The 20,763-nt window shown below is 36.4% G+C and overlaps 1 protein-coding gene and 1 long non-coding RNA gene across 2 annotated transcripts; one reads left to right on the plus strand and one right to left on the minus strand.

Annotated features, from left to right (window-relative positions):
- Positions 1-1,959: 1,959 nt before the first annotated feature.
- Positions 1,960-3,149, minus strand: LOC123258047. The gene is made up of 2 exons (XR_006507958.1): positions 2,492-3,149; positions 1,960-2,439 (listed from the first exon to the last, which is right to left on the minus strand). It is a non-coding gene; the product is annotated as an uncharacterized LOC123258047 (long non-coding RNA).
- An 885-nt stretch (positions 3,150-4,034) lies between these two features.
- LOC123258048 (dihydrolipoyllysine-residue succinyltransferase component of 2-oxoglutarate dehydrogenase complex-like) lies at positions 4,035-5,299 on the plus strand. The gene has a single exon (XM_044717957.1). It carries the CDS (start codon positions 4,054-4,056, stop codon positions 5,224-5,226), a length of 1,173 nt encoding a protein of 390 aa, XP_044573892.1. The 5' UTR covers positions 4,035-4,053; the 3' UTR covers positions 5,227-5,299.
- The last annotated feature ends 15,464 nt before the right edge of the window (positions 5,300-20,763 follow it).

The raw sequence follows: 20,763 nt of genomic DNA on the forward strand, positions 1-20,763 counted from the left end.
AAAATCGGTAAAGAGGAAGGGAAAATTGAAGGAAAAATCGAAGGAAAAATCGAAGTCGCAAAAGCAATGCTGGCTAACAATGTTGATGTCAACACTATTGTCAAATTTACTGGCCTTTCTATTAGTGAGATTGAAGAATTAAGTGTGAACGGTTACTAATTAAGAACTTTAATTATCAATCATAAATCACTGAATTTCGCTAGTAAATTTGTTGCCATTGTCCATATTGCACAATTGTATATAAGATATAGTATAACAATAGTGTCCGTTCAGCTAAGAGGTTGTCCGGAAACAAGTAAAAGGCTATAATATCTGAAATTTTAGTACGGGGTAAAGATGAGAAAAAAGTATCCAACAGATCTAAGCGAAAGGGAATGGGCAAGAATAGAAAAACACTTCAGAGTATCATACAAGAAAGGAGGAAGGCCGCCAAAGTATAACAAAAGAGAAATATTAGAAGCAATTTTCTATGTATTGCGTACAGGGTGTCAATGGCGGTATTTACCAAATGATTTTCCGCTATGGAAGACTGTGTATGAGCAGTTCAGGCAATGGAAGAAGCAGGGAATTTTTGAGAAAATGAATTATGAAATTACAAAATATAGTAGAAGAAAAATAGGAAGGAATGAGCAGCCGAGTGCCTGTATAGTAGATAGTCAATCTGTAAAGACTACAGAAAAGGGGGGATCAAAGGCTATGATGGAAGTAAAAAAGTAAAGGGTAGAAAAAGGCATATAATTACAGACACTCAGGGTTTTATACTAGGTTGTTACGTAGGCGCTGCTAACGAAAATGATAGAGATGGTATTAAAATAGCATTAAACAATATGAGAACAAAATATACTAAAGTTAAAAAAATGTGGGCTGACATGGGATACCAAGGAAGAAATTTAAAGAATCACATAAAGGAAGAATATGACATAGATATTGAAATTGTTAAAAGGCCTCCATGTAGATTTTGGGTGCACAAAGATACGCCACCTGAGCTACTACCAACAAGAGAACAAGGGTTTAAAGTACAGCCAAGAAGATGGGTTGTAGAAAGGACTTTTGCTTGGGTTAATAGGAATAGAAGGCTATCGAAGGAGTATGATTTACTCACAACATCCACTGAGAATTTCATATACCTAGCTATGAGTAGGGTTATGTTAAAGAGGGAATATGCTTGAATTTACTAGTTTCCGGACAACCTCTAACTTTGCTATTTTTCTCTCTAGATTCTTGCAAAGTTCTACAAGATTAACCACATTACCTCACGGTTTCTCTATGATTATTTTTTTAGATTACTTGTTTACCTTATTTGCCGTTCTCCTGAACGAATATACATAAGCTATAAAAACTATCTAATAGCTACCCAAAACCCTTATTTCCCACTCAAGTTCAACATTAAATTTATCCTTTACTGCATCTTTTACTTTGTTGCCAAGGTTTTCCAAGTCAGATGCAGTTGCATTATCGTAATTGAGCAAGAAGTTACAATGTTTCTTAGAGATTCTAGCTCCACCAATATTTAACCCTAGGCAGCCAGATTTATCAATTAACTCCCATGCTCGGTAGTTTTTTGGATTTTTGAATATGCACCCAGCAGTTTTTCCTCTTATTGGCTGGCTTTTATTTTTCCTCTCAATAACTTCCTTTAACCTTTGCAGTATAAGCTCATACTCTGAGTTTACTCCTTTAAACTCAGCTTCAACAAAAATCCAATTTCCTTTTAGGCTATGTCCACGGTAAAAATACCCCATTTCTTCGCTGGAGAACTCATATAGGTTTCCATCCTCTAGATTCACTGCTTTTATGGATTGTACAACACTTGCGATATCACTACCATATGCACCTGCATTCATTTCTATTCCGCCACCAACTGTTCCTGGAATTCCAACTAGAAACTCCAACCCACTAATCTGCTGATTTCCCGCAAAGTGAGCAAGGTTGCTGAGCAGCACAGCTCCCCCAGCTACAATAGAGTTGTTACCCTTACTTTTAATATATGCAAACTCCTTACCTAATTTTACTGTTATTCCTCGAATGCCACTATCTCGCACTATTATGTTGGATGTTGCACCAATAACGCTAACTGGCAACTCAGTGTTTTTAATCAAGCATGTTAAATCTTCAATATCACGTGGTTTAAATAATATATCAGCTCGTCCACCGACATTTAACCACGTTGCTTTAGACATTAAGATGTCATAACGATAGATTCCACGTACTTTAGGTAAGCTTATAAGCATTTTGATTTCAACTCTAACCCTGCATCCATACCCATTTTCTCCGCATCTTCTATAAATGAAGTGCGCTCAGTGAAGTATATATTTTTTCCATCTGCCAACATACAACGAAGGTATAGCATATTTTCGCTTACATATTCAGCCAAAGCTGCAAGTGGTGTAAAACATGAACCATTCACTGTCTTCATAAAACTGCGCTCTGATTTCACTCCTATAAAAGACATATTATTATTAATTTTCTCTAAAAGATCGATAATTTTTACATCATTCCTTCTACATTGAATACAAATCGCTCCCTGTCCCACTGCACTTAACATAACTTTTGGTGGCAATACCTCTGTAATTAAGTGATGTTTTTCTAATCTTATGAGTCCTGCTTCAGCTAAAATTATTCCATCAAAACTTTGATTTTGCAATCTAGTTGTTACATTTCCACGTAGCGGTACTATATTTAAATCTGGTCTAAAATTTAGTAACTGAACTTTTCTTCTTATTGCAGAAGTGGCAATAGTAGCCTGTTGTGGCAAAGACTCAAGGCTATTGTGTTTATGAGAAATAAACGCATCGCATGGACTTAGCCTTTCTAAAACACAAGGAATTGTTAAACCCCATGAGAAAAATGCAGGCACATCCTTTAGCGAGTGAACTGCCATGTCTATATTATTTTCGAGCAATTCAGCCTCAATTTCTTTAATGAATAATCCTTTGCCTCCTATTTCAGCAAGATTTGCGTTTGCATACTTATCTCCAGAAGTTTTTATCTTAACAATTTCAATAGATAAGTTAGGAAAAGAGTCCAGCAACTTTTGTTTTGCTTCCAAAGCCTGGACAACTGCAAGCTTGCTTCCTCTGGTACCTATTTTGACTAGCATGTGTACGATTGTTTGTCTGATGTCATTCAAGTAGCTAACTACTTGGATCCAGTTTATATAAACCTTTGCATTTATTGTACTTTAACTTAAAACCAAAAGCAACTTTGACTTTACAAAATAATAACCTTTTATATGCATAAATAAGCTTACTGGATTCTAGTACTTGCATGACAAGGTATAAACCTTATCGTCATACCACCGCGAACCGTCATACCGTCACGGTATCTCTAGATCCCGCTAACACGTAGCGGGATGACGAATTATTTAACCGTCATACCGCGATTCATTCGCGGTATCTCTAGATCCCGCTAACAAGCAGCGGGATGACGGTTGTCGTTTAGCTATAAATATTAAAAAATTTACCAAACGAAAAAAAAGGCAAAAGAAGCCCCGTGGTTGGCTAGTTACTTACATTATACTTTCAAGTATGGCGTTTTTTTATTCTAAACGTCTAATAACCACGACTCAGCTGCTTTTAAGCTGCAACTAATCTAAATTATAAACATTAAGAAATTTACTAAACAGAAAAAAAGGCAAAAGAAACCCTAGGGTAGCTAGTTATTCACTATCCATCTTTTAAGTTGGCGTTTTTTAATGTTTTAAATGCTTTATAAGCGTATTTCAGCTTGTGTAGGTAAAAACCTAGAAATTTGATAAAGACATAGAGTGCACATAGTGCAAAAAATTAAACATGAGACGCCAGATACGTTGAGTTTTTTTGTCATTTAATCTGTACAGAGAAGATAAATAAATAGCTTCATTTTCATGATAAGGGAGCTGGCGAGGCTTGTCAAGGAATTTTTATGGCCTAGCGTCACGTGCTGGAATGACATTTGGGAATATGTTATCCGTTTGTCACTTCTAAATGATAAGAGCCTCAATGAATTTATTAGTTTATTACATGTCTCTTTTCATGTATAAATCTATAGAAAGTTTTATACGGAAGTTGTTTTATGAGCAAAATTATAGAAATCAGAGCACCAAAAACTCTTGGTGGTGAATCAGTTACAGAAGGTATAGTAAAAATAAAGAAGGGTATTGGAGAAGCAGTAAAAGTAGATGATCTGATTTTTGAAATTGAAACTGACAAAACAGCACTCGAATTAACTGCAGAAGCTTCAGGGCAAATAACTGAATTTCTTGTAAAGGAAGATGATGTGATAAGTCCTGATCAATTGTTAGCGAAGCTTTCCGTGGGAGAAGTAAAAGAGGAAGCGAAAAAAGAAGATAAAAGCGAAAGTGCTGCTAAAAAAGATGCTCCATCAGCTCGTAAAATTATGGAAGAAAATGCAATCAGTGCAGAAAGCGTCAAAGGAACTGGCATGGGAGGCAGAATAACAAAAGCAGATGTGATAGGCCATATGAACAAAGCTGAACAACCTGCAATAAAACAATATGAATTGCCAAAAAGTGTAGTAAATGGAGAGCAAAGAGAGGAACGAGTAAAAATGAGCAAAATAAGGCAAGTAATTGCCGCTCGTTTGAAAGCATCGCAAAATACTGCTGCAATACTGACCACGTTCAATGAAATTGACATGAAGAATGTCATGGATCTAAGAACGAAATATAAGGACGCCTTTGAAAAAAAATATGGAATAAAACTTGGTTTTATGTCGTTTTTTATAAAGGCAGCGGTGCAAGCACTGAAAGAGATTCCTGAAATTAACGCTGAAATCTCAGGCGATGAAATCATATATAAACATTACTATGACATAGGTGTTGCTGTTGGCACTGACAAAGGCCTTGTTGTGCCGGTTATTCGGAGTGCCGATCAGATGTCATTTGCCGAAATTGAATTGACTTTAGTTGCTCTTGGCAAAAAAGCACGAGAAGGTAAATTACAAGTATCAGAAATGGAAGGTGCAACATTTACCATTTCAAATGGCGGAGTATATGGTTCGCTCCTTTCTACTCCGATAATAAATCCTCCGCAATCTGGAATACTTGGAATGCATTCAATACAAAACAGGCCAGTTGCTGTTGGTAATGCAGTAGAGATCAGACCTATGATGTACATTGCTCTTTCTTATGATCACAGAATAGTTGATGGCAAAGGAGCAGTGACTTTCCTCGTTAAAATAAAAAATTATATAGAAGATCCAAATAGGTTAGTTTTGGAAGTGTAGCTCAAATGAGTTGCTGTTAGCCTAGTATTGCTAAAAACCTAAACGTCATCCAATTCTGCCAATAGTTTCACAACTTCCGGGTGATCAGGGCCGTAATGTTTCGTAAAGATAGATGAAGCCCGTGCAAACAACTCCTTTTGTTTCTTGTGATTACCTAGAGCACCATAGGCGTCGCTTAGGTTTACCAGTAGTTTAGCAACTTCAGGGTGATCAGGGCCATAATGTTTCTTAAAGATAGGTAAAGCTCGTGTAAACGATACTTGTGCTTTTTGAGGGTCACCTAAAGCATAACAGGTAATACCGAGGTTTATCAGTATCTTGGCAACTTCGCAATGATCAGGTCCATAATGTTTTTCTTGAATCGTTAAAGCTTGTTCAAGCAACTCTTTTGCCCTCTGAGGATTACCTAATGCCCTATAAGTGGCACCTAGGTTTGTAAGCGTAATAGCAACTTCACAATGATCAGGTCCATAATGTTCTTTATCAATTACTAAAGCCCGTTCAAGCAACTCTTTTGCTTTCTGAAGGTTACCTAAAGCCCTATAGGCAGCACCTAAGTTTGTTAGTAGTTTAGCAACTTGAAAATGACCAGATTCATAATGTTTCTCTTTAATTGCTAAAGCTTGTTCAAACAACTCTTTTGCTTTCTGAGGATCACCTAAAGCGTAATAAGCGGTACCTAGACTTCCTAGTATTATAGCAACTTGAAAATGACCAAAGCCATAATGTTTCTCTTTAATTGCTAAAGCTCGTTCAAACAACTCTTTTGCCTTTTGAGGATAATCTAAGGCATAATAAGCGTTACCGAGGTTTACCAGTGTAATAGCAACTTCGCAATGATCAGATTCATAATGTTTCTCTTTAATTACTAAAGCTCGTTCAAGCAACTCTCTTGCTTTCTGACAGTCACCTAAAGCTCTATAAATGTTACCGAGGTTTGTTAGTGTAATAGCAACTTTGCAATGATCAGGCCCATAGTGTTCTTTGTCAATTACTAAAGCCTGTTCAAGCAACTCTTTTGCTTTCTGAGGATCACCTAAAGCACCATAAACGGTACCTAGATTTGCTAGTGTAATAGCAAATTCAAAATGATCAAAGCCATAGTATTTTTCCTGAATTGCTAAGGCGCGTTCAAGCAACTCTCTTGCTCTCTGAGGATCACCTAAAGCACCATAAGCTATACCGAGGTTTGTCAGTAATTTAGCAACTTCAAAATGATCAGAACCATAATGTTTCTTCAAGATAGGTAAAGCCCATTCAAGCAACTCTTTTGCTTTCTGAGGATTACCTAGTGCCCTATAAGCGGTACCTAGGTTTCCTAGTACTGTAGCAATTTCAAAATGATCAGGTCCATAATGTTTCTCTTTAATTGCTAAAGCTTGCTCAAACAACTCTTTTGCCTTTTGAGGATAATCTAAGGCATAATAAGCGTTACCGAGGTTTACCAGTGTAATAGCAACTTCGCAATGATCAGATTCATAATGTTTCTCTTTAATTGCTAAAGCCCGTTCAAGCAACTCTTTTTGTCTTCTAGGGTTACCCAAGTCATAATACCCATTATCCATCCATATTAGCAAATCCATAAGATAATACTTCTCTATTGTTTGTTTTTCTAAAGGATTTTTCTCTAGCCAATCATCAATATGTGATAAAAATGCTTCTAAATGCAGCAATAGTTGTCTTTTCTTAGCATAATCTTCTAATTTATCACTACCATAAGGAAAACTCTCTTGTAATAGTTGAAAAACAGTTTCTATGTTTTCTTTAGTTTCTCCACTTTCCTCTGACTTTAGCCTAATTACATCTTGTACTAAACAGTGAATAGAAACACTACCACTCTGCTCATTGGACACTAGCATCGAATATCTCAATAATATACCTAATACTTCTTCAAAAGGTTTTTCTTCAGAATTGTTCTCTACAATCTCAGGAAATATTCTTAACAAATCTTTAGGAATATCATTGCCTAAATATGCACAAGCTATTAACAACCTACTTGCTAGGTTAGACTCATTACAAATTGCGTCCATTGTAATATCCCAAGTAATAAACACAGGCTCATGGTTAGAATCCTTAGGTAGTGTTTTATGAGATAATAAATAAAGCTTCCTTTCTGCATAAATTTCTAAGTAACGTGAGATAGTCATTTTGTTTTCTTTGATGTAAGCGCAAGCCTGAGCTAATGCCAAAGGTAATCTACCTAACTTTTCTGCCAATATACCTATATTTGGCCTATCGCTTTCTGAAACCTGGCCTAGAATTTTCTTAACATATAATTCTGATTCTGGGGGAGTAAAAACGTCTACACCTATACTCCCTTGTGGCCATTCAGTATTACGAGACGTAACTATTATTTTGCCGCCTTTTGTAGGTCTGAGCTTAGAAATGACTTCATAATTTGATACATTATCATAAATCAACAACCAGCCTTCACGTTTAGAATCTTCTAGCCAGTTTCTCACATAACAAGCTTGCTGTGCAGCGGGAATTTTGTCTTCACCGTAAATAATATTTAATGCTCTCCCTAACTTAACATACTCGCTGATTAGCTGATCCTCGTCTTTTGCATTCAACCAACATATTCCCTTATATTTTTCCCCATGTTTTTGAATAAAATCTAGCACTGACTGCGTTTTACCCACTCCGCCCAAACCCTGCAAAGCAGTTAATATGACTGGCTCATTTTCTGTTTTTAGATAATCTAATATTTTTTCATTGAGGTATTTTCGTTCAATGAAATTTCTACCAGCTATTTTAGGTGGAATGTTCCACCGTTCAAATAGATTCTCTCTAGGTTTGAGACTATAAAGATGTTCTATGGCTTCCTTAAAATAATCATCTTTTCTTGTTAGATAAGAAACTTCGCTACCCTGTTGTTCCCACCATTTTTCTACCTTCCCGCATGCAAAGTCAAAAACCATGTCAATGTCTTTCTTGCCTGATATTTTGTATATATTCCCTATTTCTTTCTTAATAATATCATCTAATTTTGAATGATTAGGTTGATTAACTACAAACCTTATTCTAAGTAAAAAATCTTCTATTTCATCGTCATACCAATTCCCGCTACACAAGTAACGGATAGACAATAATAGAAAAAAAGCCATACTGAAGTAAGTAAAGTAGCGAGGTTTAAATGGCATTAAGATCAAAATTATTGGATGAAAAAGTGGTGGAATCAGCAAAAGAAATGCTGAAGAAAGTAAGAAATAACGCATATGTTGCAAAAAAACTAAATGCTGTAATTGCAGCAAAAAAGCACAGTATAACAGCCGTAGCAAAGATATGCTGCATTTCAAGAAAGGCACTTACTGCATGACCTAAAATTTGGCAGAGAAGAAAAATTATTTGCTCCGCCTCAACGCCGTAGAAAAACTATATTGAATCAAAGTCAACGTGAACAAGTTGAGGTGTGGATAGAGGAAAACCCCAATATTACTATAAAAGAAATGAAAATAAGAATTCAAGAAAAGTTTGGTTTGAATATCAGCAAATCTACAGTACACCGTAATATGCAAAGAATGAAATTCTCATATATCACACCAAGACCAGTGCATAACGGACAAGATAAAAGTAAACAAGAGGAATTTAAAAAAAAATCTTAATGAAACTATTGTCATGTATCCTGAAAAAGAGCTATTTTTCTTCGATGAATCGCGGTTTGGCACACATTCAAAGATTGGACACGGGTGGTTTAAAAAAGGCATTAGGACACAGGTTAAGGTAAAACTAGGTAGGCAAAATTTTTATCTCTATAGTGCAGTTAATCCCAGAAATGGAGAAAGTTCTAGCTCAAACGTCAATACTGATTGTATGAATATATTCCTTGAGCAGATGTCACAATATTTAGGAACAAGGGAGGCATTTCTTATCATGGATTGTGCTAGTTGGCATAAGTCAAAAAATTTAAAAGTACCTAAAAATATCGACATTATATACCTACCACCATACTCACCTGACCTCAATCCTGTTGAGAGGTTTTGGTTATATATAAAACAGAACATTTTGCGTAACAAAATCTACGACACAATTGCTTTGCTTGAGAGCGCTTTGTGCAAATTTATTACCTCTCTTTCTCACTCCACAATTAAAAAACTCTGCAATGCCGCTTATTTGATTCACTAGTAATGAGAATTGGTATCAGAGGTTGTCCGGAAACAAGTAAAAGGCTATAATATCTGAAATTTTAGTACGGGGTAAAGATGAGAAAAAAGTATCCAACAGATCTAAGCGAAAGGGAATGGGCAAGAATAGAAAAACACTTCAGAGTATCATACAAGAAAGGAGGAAGGCCGCCAAAGTATAGCAAAAGAGAAATATTAGAAGCAATTTTCTATGTATTGCGTACAGGGTGTCAATGGCGGTATTTACCAAATGATTTTCCGCTATGGAAGACTGTGTATGAGCAGTTCAGGCAATGGAAGAAGCAGGGAATTTTTGAGAAAATGAATTATGAAATTACAAAATATAGTAGAAGAAAAATAGGAAGGAATGAGCAGCCGAGTGCCTGTATAGTAGATAGTCAATCTGTAAAGACTACAGAAAAGGGGGGATCAAAGGCTATGATGGAAGTAAAAAAGTAAAGGGTAGAAAAAGGCATATAATTACAGACACTCAGGGTTTTATACTAGGTTGTTACGTAGGCGCTGCTAACGAAAATGATAGAGATGGTATTAAAATAACATTAAACAATATGAGAACAAAATATACTAAAGTTAAAAAAATGTGGGCTGACATGGGATACCAAGGAAGAAATTTAAAGAATCACATAAAGGAAGAATATGACATAGATATTGAAATTGTTAAAAGGCCTCCATGTAGATTTTGGGTGCACAAAGATACGCCACCTGAGCTACTACCAACAAGAGAACAAGGGTTTAAAGTACAGCCAAGAAGATGGGTTGTAGAAAGGACTTTTGCTTGGGTTAATAGGAATAGAAGGCTATCGAAGGAGTATGATTTACTCACAACATCCACTGAGAATTTCATATACCTAGCTATGAGTAGGGTTATGTTAAAGAGGGAATATGCTTGAATTTACTAGTTTCCGGACAACCTCTCACTACCACAACTGAAGTATTTTTTCAGTTCAGTATGATTTTTTATTTTGTAGCATGTTCCTTTTTGACCTTCATAAATACTTAAAATGTTATCATCTATTAACTTTGACTCTTCCAAATACTTCTCTAATGTCTCTATGCTACCTTGCTTTGCCGCACCTTTTTTTAAGTTCACATTAACATTGGTATGAATGACAAGCGTAATATCACTGTTCTTACACTCAGAGTTTTGCTTAATCTCAGGATAAGATTCAACAAAATATTTGTTTAACCTGAAATCCTTTTTTTGTTTCTTCCTGTCTTCTCCATCGATAAACAAATCTTCAAAAGTAATATTCTCTGATAAATTAGGTTTCTCGCGGTGTTTAGCTTGAACCAAGACAACTCTCGATTTATCTGTCTGATCTTTATATTCAAAAAAAATATCATCAAAAGTTCCAAAACCTTTTATGTTTGATGCTAACCGAAAGTCAATTTTACCGCTTAACCCATGGAGTAGATACAGCATTAATAATTTTACTTCATACTTGCGACCATGATCACCTGTTGATGTGCCATCTCTCTTCTTAAATGTAAGATTACTAAGTACTTCAGATTGTTTGTTTTCTACATTCATACTCTACTAAACTACCGACAACTTTATTCTATAAAAAATTAAAGATTACCAAACACCTAAAATAATGCAATAGAGTCTTTATGTGTTGATAGAAAGGCCTTCGAGGGTAGGAATTGCCTGGCAAACTCTTAATTCTTGATTTAAAAAAGACTTTCCAAAGACTCCCCAAATCTAATATGTCATTGCTGTAGGCTGCATTTAGTAATATAATCTCATATTAAATAAGACTTTACTTAAGTTTATGCTAGATTCTCCGCTAATTTTGACAGCCATTCTTATATTTTTCATTTTTACGTTGTCATTCTTTTTTATAAGAAAGATATTTGGGTCAACAAATAAGAAGATAATAAAATCCTTTAGGAAAATTGTTCAGCAAATAAATGCATTAGAAACAGAAATGCAGAGCTTATCTGATGAGGAGCTTGCTGGTAAAACTGAAGAATTCAAACGAGAATTGAAAAATGGGAAAACGTTAAATGATCTTCTCGTACCTGCATTTGCGGTTGTGCGCGAAGCCTCCCGAAGGTTTCTTAACATGAGGCATTTTGATGTTCAGCTAATTGGTGGAATGGTGCTTCATAATGGCATGATATCAGAAATGAAAACAGGAGAAGGAAAGACACTCGTTGCAACTTTAGCAGCATATCTAAATTCCTTAGAAGGGAAAGGCGTGCACGTCGTAACTGTTAACGATTATCTTGCAAAACGAGACACAGAGTGGATGAGCAAATTATATAATTCTCTTGGGGTTTCTGTTGCGTTTATCACGAATAACTTGACAGACGAAGAGAGAAAAGAGGCTTACAGTGCAGATATCGTGTATTCCACAAATAACGAACTTGCCTTTGACTACCTGCGAGACAATATGAAATTTTCTCAAGAAGACATGGTTCAGAGAGGCTTTCACTACGGAATAGTTGATGAAGTGGACTCAATACTCATTGATGAAGCTCGCACTCCGCTTATTATTTCTGGCCAGATTGAGGAAAACAATCAGATATATAAGCATATCAATAAAATAGTAACCAAATTAGTTGACTATGATTATGAAGTAGATGAAAAAGGTAGAACGGTATTCTTGACTGAAGATGGTATTTCACGAGTGGAGGAACTACTAAGGTCATACAATCTCATTCCTGAAAATTCCTCGCTCTATGATACTGACAGCATGATAATGACTCATTATATAGACCAAGCATTACGTGCACATAAGCTGTTTACTGCTGATAAAGATTATATAGTAAAGGATGGCAAGGTAGTGATTATTGATGAATTTACTGGGCGTATGATGGAGGGCAGGAGATATTCCGATGGTCTTCATCAGGCACTTGAAGCGAAGGAGAATCTTGAAATTCAGCATGAAAACCAAACTTTAGCATCGGTCACATTTCAGAATTACTTTCGTATGTACAATAAACTTTCCGGAATGACTGGAACAGCAGCAACAGAGGCAGAAGAGTTTAGTGATATATACAGATTAAATGTAGTAAAAATTCCAACCAATGTATCTGTAAAAAGAGTTGATATTGATGATGAAATTTATGGCACAGGAAAAGAAAAATTTAATGCTGTGTTAAAGTTCATAGAAGAATGCCATAAACGCCTTCAACCGGTCCTTGTCGGCACGGTAAGCATCGAAAACTCTGAGAAGCTTTCTGCGCTTTTGCAAAGCCATTCTCTTAAGCATTCCGTATTAAACGCTCGTTATCATGAACAAGAGGCGTACATAATAGCACAAGCTGGAGTGCCAGGCAGTGTCACCATAGCAACTAACATGGCAGGACGTGGAACTGATATTCAGCTTGGTGGAAATGCTGAAATGATTGCAAAGGTGGAGCTAAAGAAGATAAAAAATGCTGATGAAAGAGAAAAAAAATACCAAGAAATAGTTGAAAGAGTAAAAAAAGATAAGGAAATTGCTATAAAAGCTGGTGGTTTATGTGTGGTTGGAACCGAAAGACATGAAAGCAGGAGAATAGATGATCAATTACGCGGCCGTTCTGGTCGTCAGGGGGATCCTGGACTTTCTAAGTTCTTTTTATCGCTCGAAGATGACCTAATGAGAATATTTGGCTCTGATAGAATGAGAAGCTTTTTACAAAAAGTAGGGTTAAAGAATAACGAAGCTATTCATCATCCATGGATCAATAAGGCACTCGAGAAAGCGCAAAAGAAAGTTGAAGCTAGAAACTATGACGTGCGGAAATCTCTACTTAAGTTTGATGACGTAATCAATAACCAACGTAAAGTTATTTTTAAGCAGAGAAACAATATCTTAGGCAACGAAATTAATGATATATTTGAAGTGTATAGCGAAGAAAATGAGAGCGTAGTAGAAGGTATAATCCAAAGTGGCTATTATGAGGATTATATTGAAAATATAGTCAAAGAATTCCATACAAGGTATGGAATAACGCTTGATAAAGAAGACTTGGCAAAGTTTTTGAATAAACAAGAAGCTTTGAATTATATAAATGATAAGATACAAGAATTTTTTACTGAGAAAGAAAAATATTTCAACAGTCAGCACACTACAGATTTGTGGAATACGATCGTGAAGCAAATGATGATAATGACACTTGATCATTTATGGAGGGAACACCTTTCAGTTCTAGAGAGCCTAAGACAAAGCATAAGCTTACGTGCTATGGGGCAGAAAGATCCACTGAATGAATTTAAACGCGAAGCTTTCTTGATGTTTGAGTCAATGCTTGAAAAATGGAAGGAACTCACCATTCACCGCTTAGCACACTTTAAGTTGGCAGACAACCAAGAGATAGGCAATAGGTTACATTCTGCTAGAAATAGCAGACTTCCCAAAGTCTCAAGAAACGACAAATGTCCTTGCAACTCCGGAAAGAAATACAAACACTGCCATGGTGCGGTTACTGTGGTGAGCTAATAATTATGGTTATACAGTTTGTTTATTTCCATCAACATTACTGCATCTAACCTCACTTAGCTTACTGTTTAATGAGTGCTCTGATGACTTATACGCAGCCCCATAGGAAATTCCACCAACTATCAGTGCAGATGCTACAGTAATTCCAATTATTGCTAGTGCAGGTAATGCAGTAGCGTAAACGAGTGCTAATGGAGTAACAATGGCAGCTAATATACCCACAGCAACTCCTGCTGTTATAGCTTTAGGTCTATGGATGCATGATGGATTTGCACCATAATTTAGCAGGAGTTTTGCCATCCTTGGACTAGGTTTGTAAGGTTCATAAAAATTACCTAGTAAAGTTGTGTCACAATCTAGTAGCAGTTTTCCTCCTAACCTTATATTACGGTAACTATAATTAAGAGTAGCATAGTATAAAGGTGCCCTTCCATCCTTGTCTTTTATATTAGCATCTGCACCTTTTTTTAATAGCATTTCCATTGTTTGTATAAGTTCATAACCAATAGCATAATGCAAAGGAGTTTTTCCATCCTCGTCTTTTATATTAACATCTACTCCTCTTTGTAATAAAAGTCCCGCTATCTTTGCTGCACTATCATCCTTCATAGGAGTACATATGTTAGCATTACATGTAGCATAGTGCAAAGCAGTTCCTCCAGATTTATCCTGTAGATTAACATTTGCCACTTTCTCCAATAACATTTGCACTATTTCTATATCTCTTTTGCCAGCAGCTACATGTAAAGGAATCTCTTTATCTTCATCTTGTGCATTAACGTCTGCTCCCTCTTCTAGCAAAACTTCTACTACTTGCGTATACCCATACTGAGCAGAATAATGTAAAGAGGTTTTTTTCCATACATCTTGTACATTAACATTAGCCCCGCTTTTTATTAGGTGTTTTACTACTTTTCCACAACCATTTTTAGCTGCTATAAGTAATAAACCACAATTAAGTACTTCAAATGTGTGATTTATATCAAACTGGTTACTTTCCCACTCACTGTAGATATCTGGAAGCTTCTGCTGTAGTTCATCTTTGATTTTCTCAACTACATTTTCTGCACTCAGGTCTGGACTACTGTTGACTTCTTGTAGTATTAACCTTAATGTCATTTCCTTCTCCAAGATATAAAATTTTATTATGGCATATGGAGTGGATTATGTCAATGAAGAACTAAGAAACTGGTTCTTCTTTTTTTCTATAGCTTTAGGTTTACCTACAATTTGAAAAACAACAAATTCGTCATTCCGCTACTCGTTAGCGCCGCGGCGGTATGATGTAGGGAAACCTTTCTTGGGTTAGCTATAAAGTTAAAATTCGACCAGGGCAGCCGCAATAAGGTAGCAAACGCCATCATGTCTTTAGGAGAGTTTGCTAATGAAGGCTCTTAAGTTGACGCCACTGCCTGAACGGATACGCCAATTTTTATGTTCATTTGTAACCGTCTATTATTTTACACCCCAGTCTTTTTCAAATATTGCTAGCCCTTGGTCAGTAAGTGGGTGATTAATTAATTGTCTAAGTACTTTTGCTGGCACAGTAATTGAATCAGCACCAAGCCTTGCAGCTTCTATTACATGCGCTGGGCTTCTCACTGATGCAACAAGAACTTTAGTATCAAAACCGTAATTAGAATATATAGTACATATATCTTCTATTAGCGATAAGCCATCATAGCTTATATCATCAAGGCGACCAACAAAGGGGGAAATAAAACAAGCACCGACCTTAGCGGCAAGCAGTGCTTGTCCAGGAGAAAAACATAATGTGATGTTAACAGGTATTTTATGCTCTGTCCATAACTTTTTACAAGAAATTAATCCTTCATGTGTAAGAGGTAATTTGATCACAACATTATCAGCAATTTTTGCTAAATTCAGACCTTCTGTGATCATCTCTTCATGGCTATCTGCAACAACTTCAACACTAACAGGCCCTTTTATAATAGAGCATATTTCACGCACTAAATCCTCGTATTTATCTTTACGCCCGGACTTTGCTATTAAAGAAGGATTAGTTGTTATGCCGTCAATGAACTCCTTTAGTCCTTTAATTTCATTTAAATCAACGCTATCAAGAAAAATTTCCATATTAATCTCCTATAAAAAAAATACCCTTGCAAAATCTTGTCATCCTACCGCTTGACTTACAACCGTATGAACTTCCTGCGTTGTAAACATCTGTAAAAGACAAGATTTGATCTGACAGACAAGAATTAACTGACAGAAGAATTGAGGTAGTCAAAACTAATATCAGGCTCTTGTGTAATGCTACTAATATTTTTCTGAAAAGCAATATATTTGCTATCAAGAAAAGTTTGCATAGGCGTTTTGCCATAGCAATATTTACCCGAGTGAGGTCTTGTCTCATTATAAGAACGCAACCAATGATCAACATCAATCTGTAGATCTTCCAAAGAACTGTAGATTTTCTTTCTAAAGATGATATTGTAACACTCATCTTGCATGGTTCTATGAAACCTTTCACATATGCCATTAGTCTGTGGAGAGTTGGCTTTAGTTCTAGAATGATCGATGTTTTCTATGCCCAAATAAAGCTGATAAGCGTGATTTTCGGGCTTGCCACAGTACTCCGTACCCCTATCAGTTAAAATGCGTAATAATGGAATTTTCTGCTCATCAAAAAATGGAATAACTCTATCGTTGAGAAGATCTGCAGCTGTAATAGCTGTTCTGTCCGTGTAAAGTTTAACCATTGCAACTCTGGAATAAGTATCAACAAAAGTTTGCTGATAAATGCGCCCTATACCTTTGATATTGCCCACATAATAGGTATCTTGAGAACCCAAATAACCTGGATGTTGCGTCTCAATTTCACCATGAGCTTCCCTTTGTTCTTTCACTTTTTCTAAAGCTGCAAGTTGTTCTTCAGTTAAAATGATTCCGTCTTGAGCTACTTTTGTCTCTAGTGCTTTAAGTCTCTTTTTGAGAGTTTCAAGGTCATTTCTTAGCCATACAGACCTTACTCCTCCCTGAGAAATTATTATACCTCTTTTTCTCAGTTCATTTGCAGCTCTTTCTTGCCCATATGCTGGAAATTCTGTTGCTATACCAATCACTGCTCTTTCTATATCGTCGGAAACTCTGTTTGCTAATAGCGGTTTTTTCTTACTTATTTCATGTAATGCTTCCTCTCCTCCATTTTCATATAACTCCTTAAAGCGATAAAATGTATCTCTTGAGTATCCCATCACTTTGCATGCTTGAGACACATTTCCTAGTTGTTTTGCTAGTTCTCTAGCTTTGGTTTTAATATTTTTGTCTGTATTGTACTCATATCTAACACTCCTTTATTTTTATTATTTTTAACTTACTTTTTTAAAGTGTCAGGTCAAGTCTTATTTAATACAAATTATTCCCTATCATTATATACCCAATAATCTTGCACGTGTGCGTATTACTGCTGCTAGCCCTTGGATATCGTAAACCTTGTGTCCTTATCAAGAAAAGATGTGGAAAAAATGTGTAGCAGGATTTCCTACTATCCAACCTGGTGCTTCTCTTCCATTTTCCCACTTAGCGAATCTCATCTTTTCCTGTAGGTAATACTCCCTATAAGCTTTTACAGGATTAGTACATTTATACCGATCGGGCAGTGCTTGTATAAAAGCTTGCATATCAGTTGATCGAAAAATGAGTAAATCCTTATTACTATCACACCAATCTATTACTTCTTCTGATTTATGCTTTCTTTTGTATCGCCAAGTGTACTCTTTACATAATTCTTTTCCGTACTCTATCAACCAACAAAAGTTCCCTTTCGATTGCCTAGCCCACAAAGAACAAGGATGATTGCTGTGAGTGAGTTTATATGGAACTGCTATATTCTGATCTGTGGTACTGACAAAAGGATTTGGCGCTTTTAATGCTATTGAAAAAACATTACTTAATAACTGAGCAGTTTCTAATGGCATTTTTACTATATGCTTATCACACAACATTTGTGCTGCAATTACTGGGTTTTCATCTAGTACAAAGATGTTCATCTAGGTGTCAAAAGATAGAATCAGCTTAAGTCTTTAACTTCATCAACTGTAAGACCAGTAGTTTGAGCTATAATATCAATAGAAACACCTGCTTTTAGTAGATTCTTTGCAACTGTTATCTTAGCTTGTTTTTCACCCTTCTCCGCGCCAATTTGAATACCTTCGGCTCTGCCTTTTTCATGTCCGATTTGGATGCCTTCTTCTTTACCTTCTTCTCTACCTTTTTCAGTAGCATCATCAAGTTTTTGAGCGAGGACAGCCTGTTCATCAAGAATACGCTTTATCTCTTGTTCATAGGCAATAAATTCTTTTTCTGACCAGTTAAATCTATTTAGCTCTTCATAGGCCTTTTTAATTATTACATCACTACCTATTATTTTTTCCAGCTCTTCTTCACTAGTTTCGTCTGCATATCGAAAAAAATAAACCCATTTTTCAACTATATTTTCCAACTGATCTTCCTTATTCTTTGGAAATTTAGGCAACTCAATAAATATAAAATAGAAATCTTTTAGATCATGCTCATTAGTGTCTTCATCTCGAATAGTATGCTTTGATTTGTACTCAGATTTATTAGGAAACAGTACACAATCTGCTATAGCAATAAAGATAATTTCCTTAAGGTTATGATACTGGTCACCTTTATCAGCTTGTCTTGAGTAAGCTTTAGCAGCATAGTATTGGGCACGTTTTTCAAATCCTTTAGTTTTAGCGACCTGGTTAGGTAAGGAAGTAGTATTGCTACTACTCCCTCCCTTAGAAACGCAGCATGCAGGTTTCCCCACACTACGCTTGAGCCCCTTATCTAAGTCCTTCTTTTCTCGAACCGGCTTGTCCTTCATGATTCCTCAGAAAACATCATTCTTAATGGTGACACCAACAGTAGAGAACCTTCTCTTGAGAAAGAGCTTGCTAACATTTTTGTTTGTTTCACTCTTTCATCAAAATACTTTTTCCATTTTAAGTCAAGTGGATTTGCATCCGCCCTGATTTTAACATGTCGTCTGATAGGTATATCAATCAACCTAAGCAGTCTTAAATACCTTATCTCTTTCGGTTTGTTCTTGCATATGGGTGCAGCAAAGACCCATTGGCGTTGTTTCATTACCTTGAAGTAACGATTCTTTATCCAACGTAATCCTTTACGAGGATGTCTTTTCTTTGCCCATTTCCATAGAGCACACATAATTTCATGGTCTATTTTGTTAAAAGCTCTTTTCGCACACACATGGCTGTAGTAATTTCCCCATCCCCTTAATAGGGAATTGAGCAACTTGATTAGTACGGCCTGAGTGTTCGCTATGTTTGCCTTTATCAATGTACGTGCTTTATTAAGAAGTTTCTTAATACTTTCTTTTGAAGGTTTTATAATTAACTTCTTATTATACCTGCGTACATTACAACCAAGAAAGTCAAACCCTGTTGTAATAGATGTAATTTTTGTTTTCTCTTCGGAAAGGATAAGACCTCTCTCCTGAAGAAAGGACGATACTAGAGGTTTTACTTCATTTTCCAGTACTTCACGTGTGATTCCTGAAATGATAAAGTCATCTGCGTACCTGATTACATTTACTCCACTTCTGATTTTGCTTCTTCTTTTACTGCCAAGTTTACCAAATTGACTTTCCAATGATTTTTCAAGTCCATTTAGGGCTAGATTTGCTAGTATTGGAGAGATGATACTACCTTGTGGGGTACCTGCAGTTGTGGAATACAGAGTTTTTGATTCTAGGAAGCCAGCTTTTAACCAGCTATGAAGAATTTTCTTCTCCATAGGAATATGCTTCATGAGCCATTCATGGTTAATGTTATCAAAACACCCTTTAATATCACCTTCGAGTATCCATTGTAGTTGGTTACGGCTTGCCAGTAACAAGTGACAAGCCACAGTAGCGTCTGCGCAGGATCTTTTTGGTCTAAAACCATAAGAGTGACGATCACTGATCGTTTCAGCTATCGGTTCCAAAGCAAACAAGTATAATGCTTGCATGGCTCTATCTTTTATCGTAGGGATTCCAAGAGGTCTTCTTTTGCCATTAGACTTACTGATGTATATCCGTTTTAGCGGAGAAGGTTTGTATCCTCTTTGTTTTAATAGCTTTATTCCTTGAAATTTTGTGTTGCAAGTTGACCATATTTGACGATCTACACCTGCTGTGTTTTTTCCTTGGTTTTCAGTTACTCTCTTAACCGCCAAAGCTTTGCCGCTAAAAGAGCGTGTGAGAAGGTGTTGTAAAGTTTTCACCTTACCCCATCTGCCTTGTTGGACAGCCTTAACAATACGCCTCTGTAGCCTCATAACAACTTTTTGGCATTTCTTCCAGGGTAACTGGTTCCATGCTTCGGAGTTATTGGTAGGTGCACTTACAGTTGTACTTGTAATCATCTGCTTTCCTACCTTAAGTGGTTAACAAAGTTTCTTGTCATGAGGGACCAAATGGAAGTCTGCTCGTTTTCACGCGAATTAATGTTACAAATTCTATCCATTTCGTTACAAAATGGCATTCGCTTTCTCCATTATCCTTTACCTGCACATCCATCAGCATTCCTTGCGGGTTGCCTGCCATATAGGCGAAAATACAGGCTTATCCTGTTCCTTTTGTCATACAATAGTGGGTTAGGTGGCTTCTCTATACCGGTGGAATTATTATTTGCGTACATCCAGAAATGAAAAATGTAACTCATCCACATTACCTTTTGGTCGGAGCTTATCAGCATCTTTAGCTCTTTAATCGTTACGATACTTATGAAGCTTCACTTACGTTCACCATACCACTAAGCCTAGCCCTCCAACCACATGATGCTTGTAGTTTATGCTTTCTCTCACGATTGAGCATCTTCTTTATCAAGAGGAGGTTCATTGTCCGCGTCGCTCGGCACCAACTGGTTACCCAATTCGCACTGATGCGTAGACTCAGATGGCAAAACATCTGGTTCAATAAGCTT

Source organism: Drosophila ananassae (genome assembly GCF_017639315.1).
Source record: "Drosophila ananassae strain 14024-0371.13 chromosome 4 unlocalized genomic scaffold, ASM1763931v2 tig00000241, whole genome shotgun sequence".
Lineage (NCBI taxonomy): Eukaryota > Metazoa > Arthropoda > Insecta > Diptera > Drosophilidae > Drosophila > Drosophila ananassae.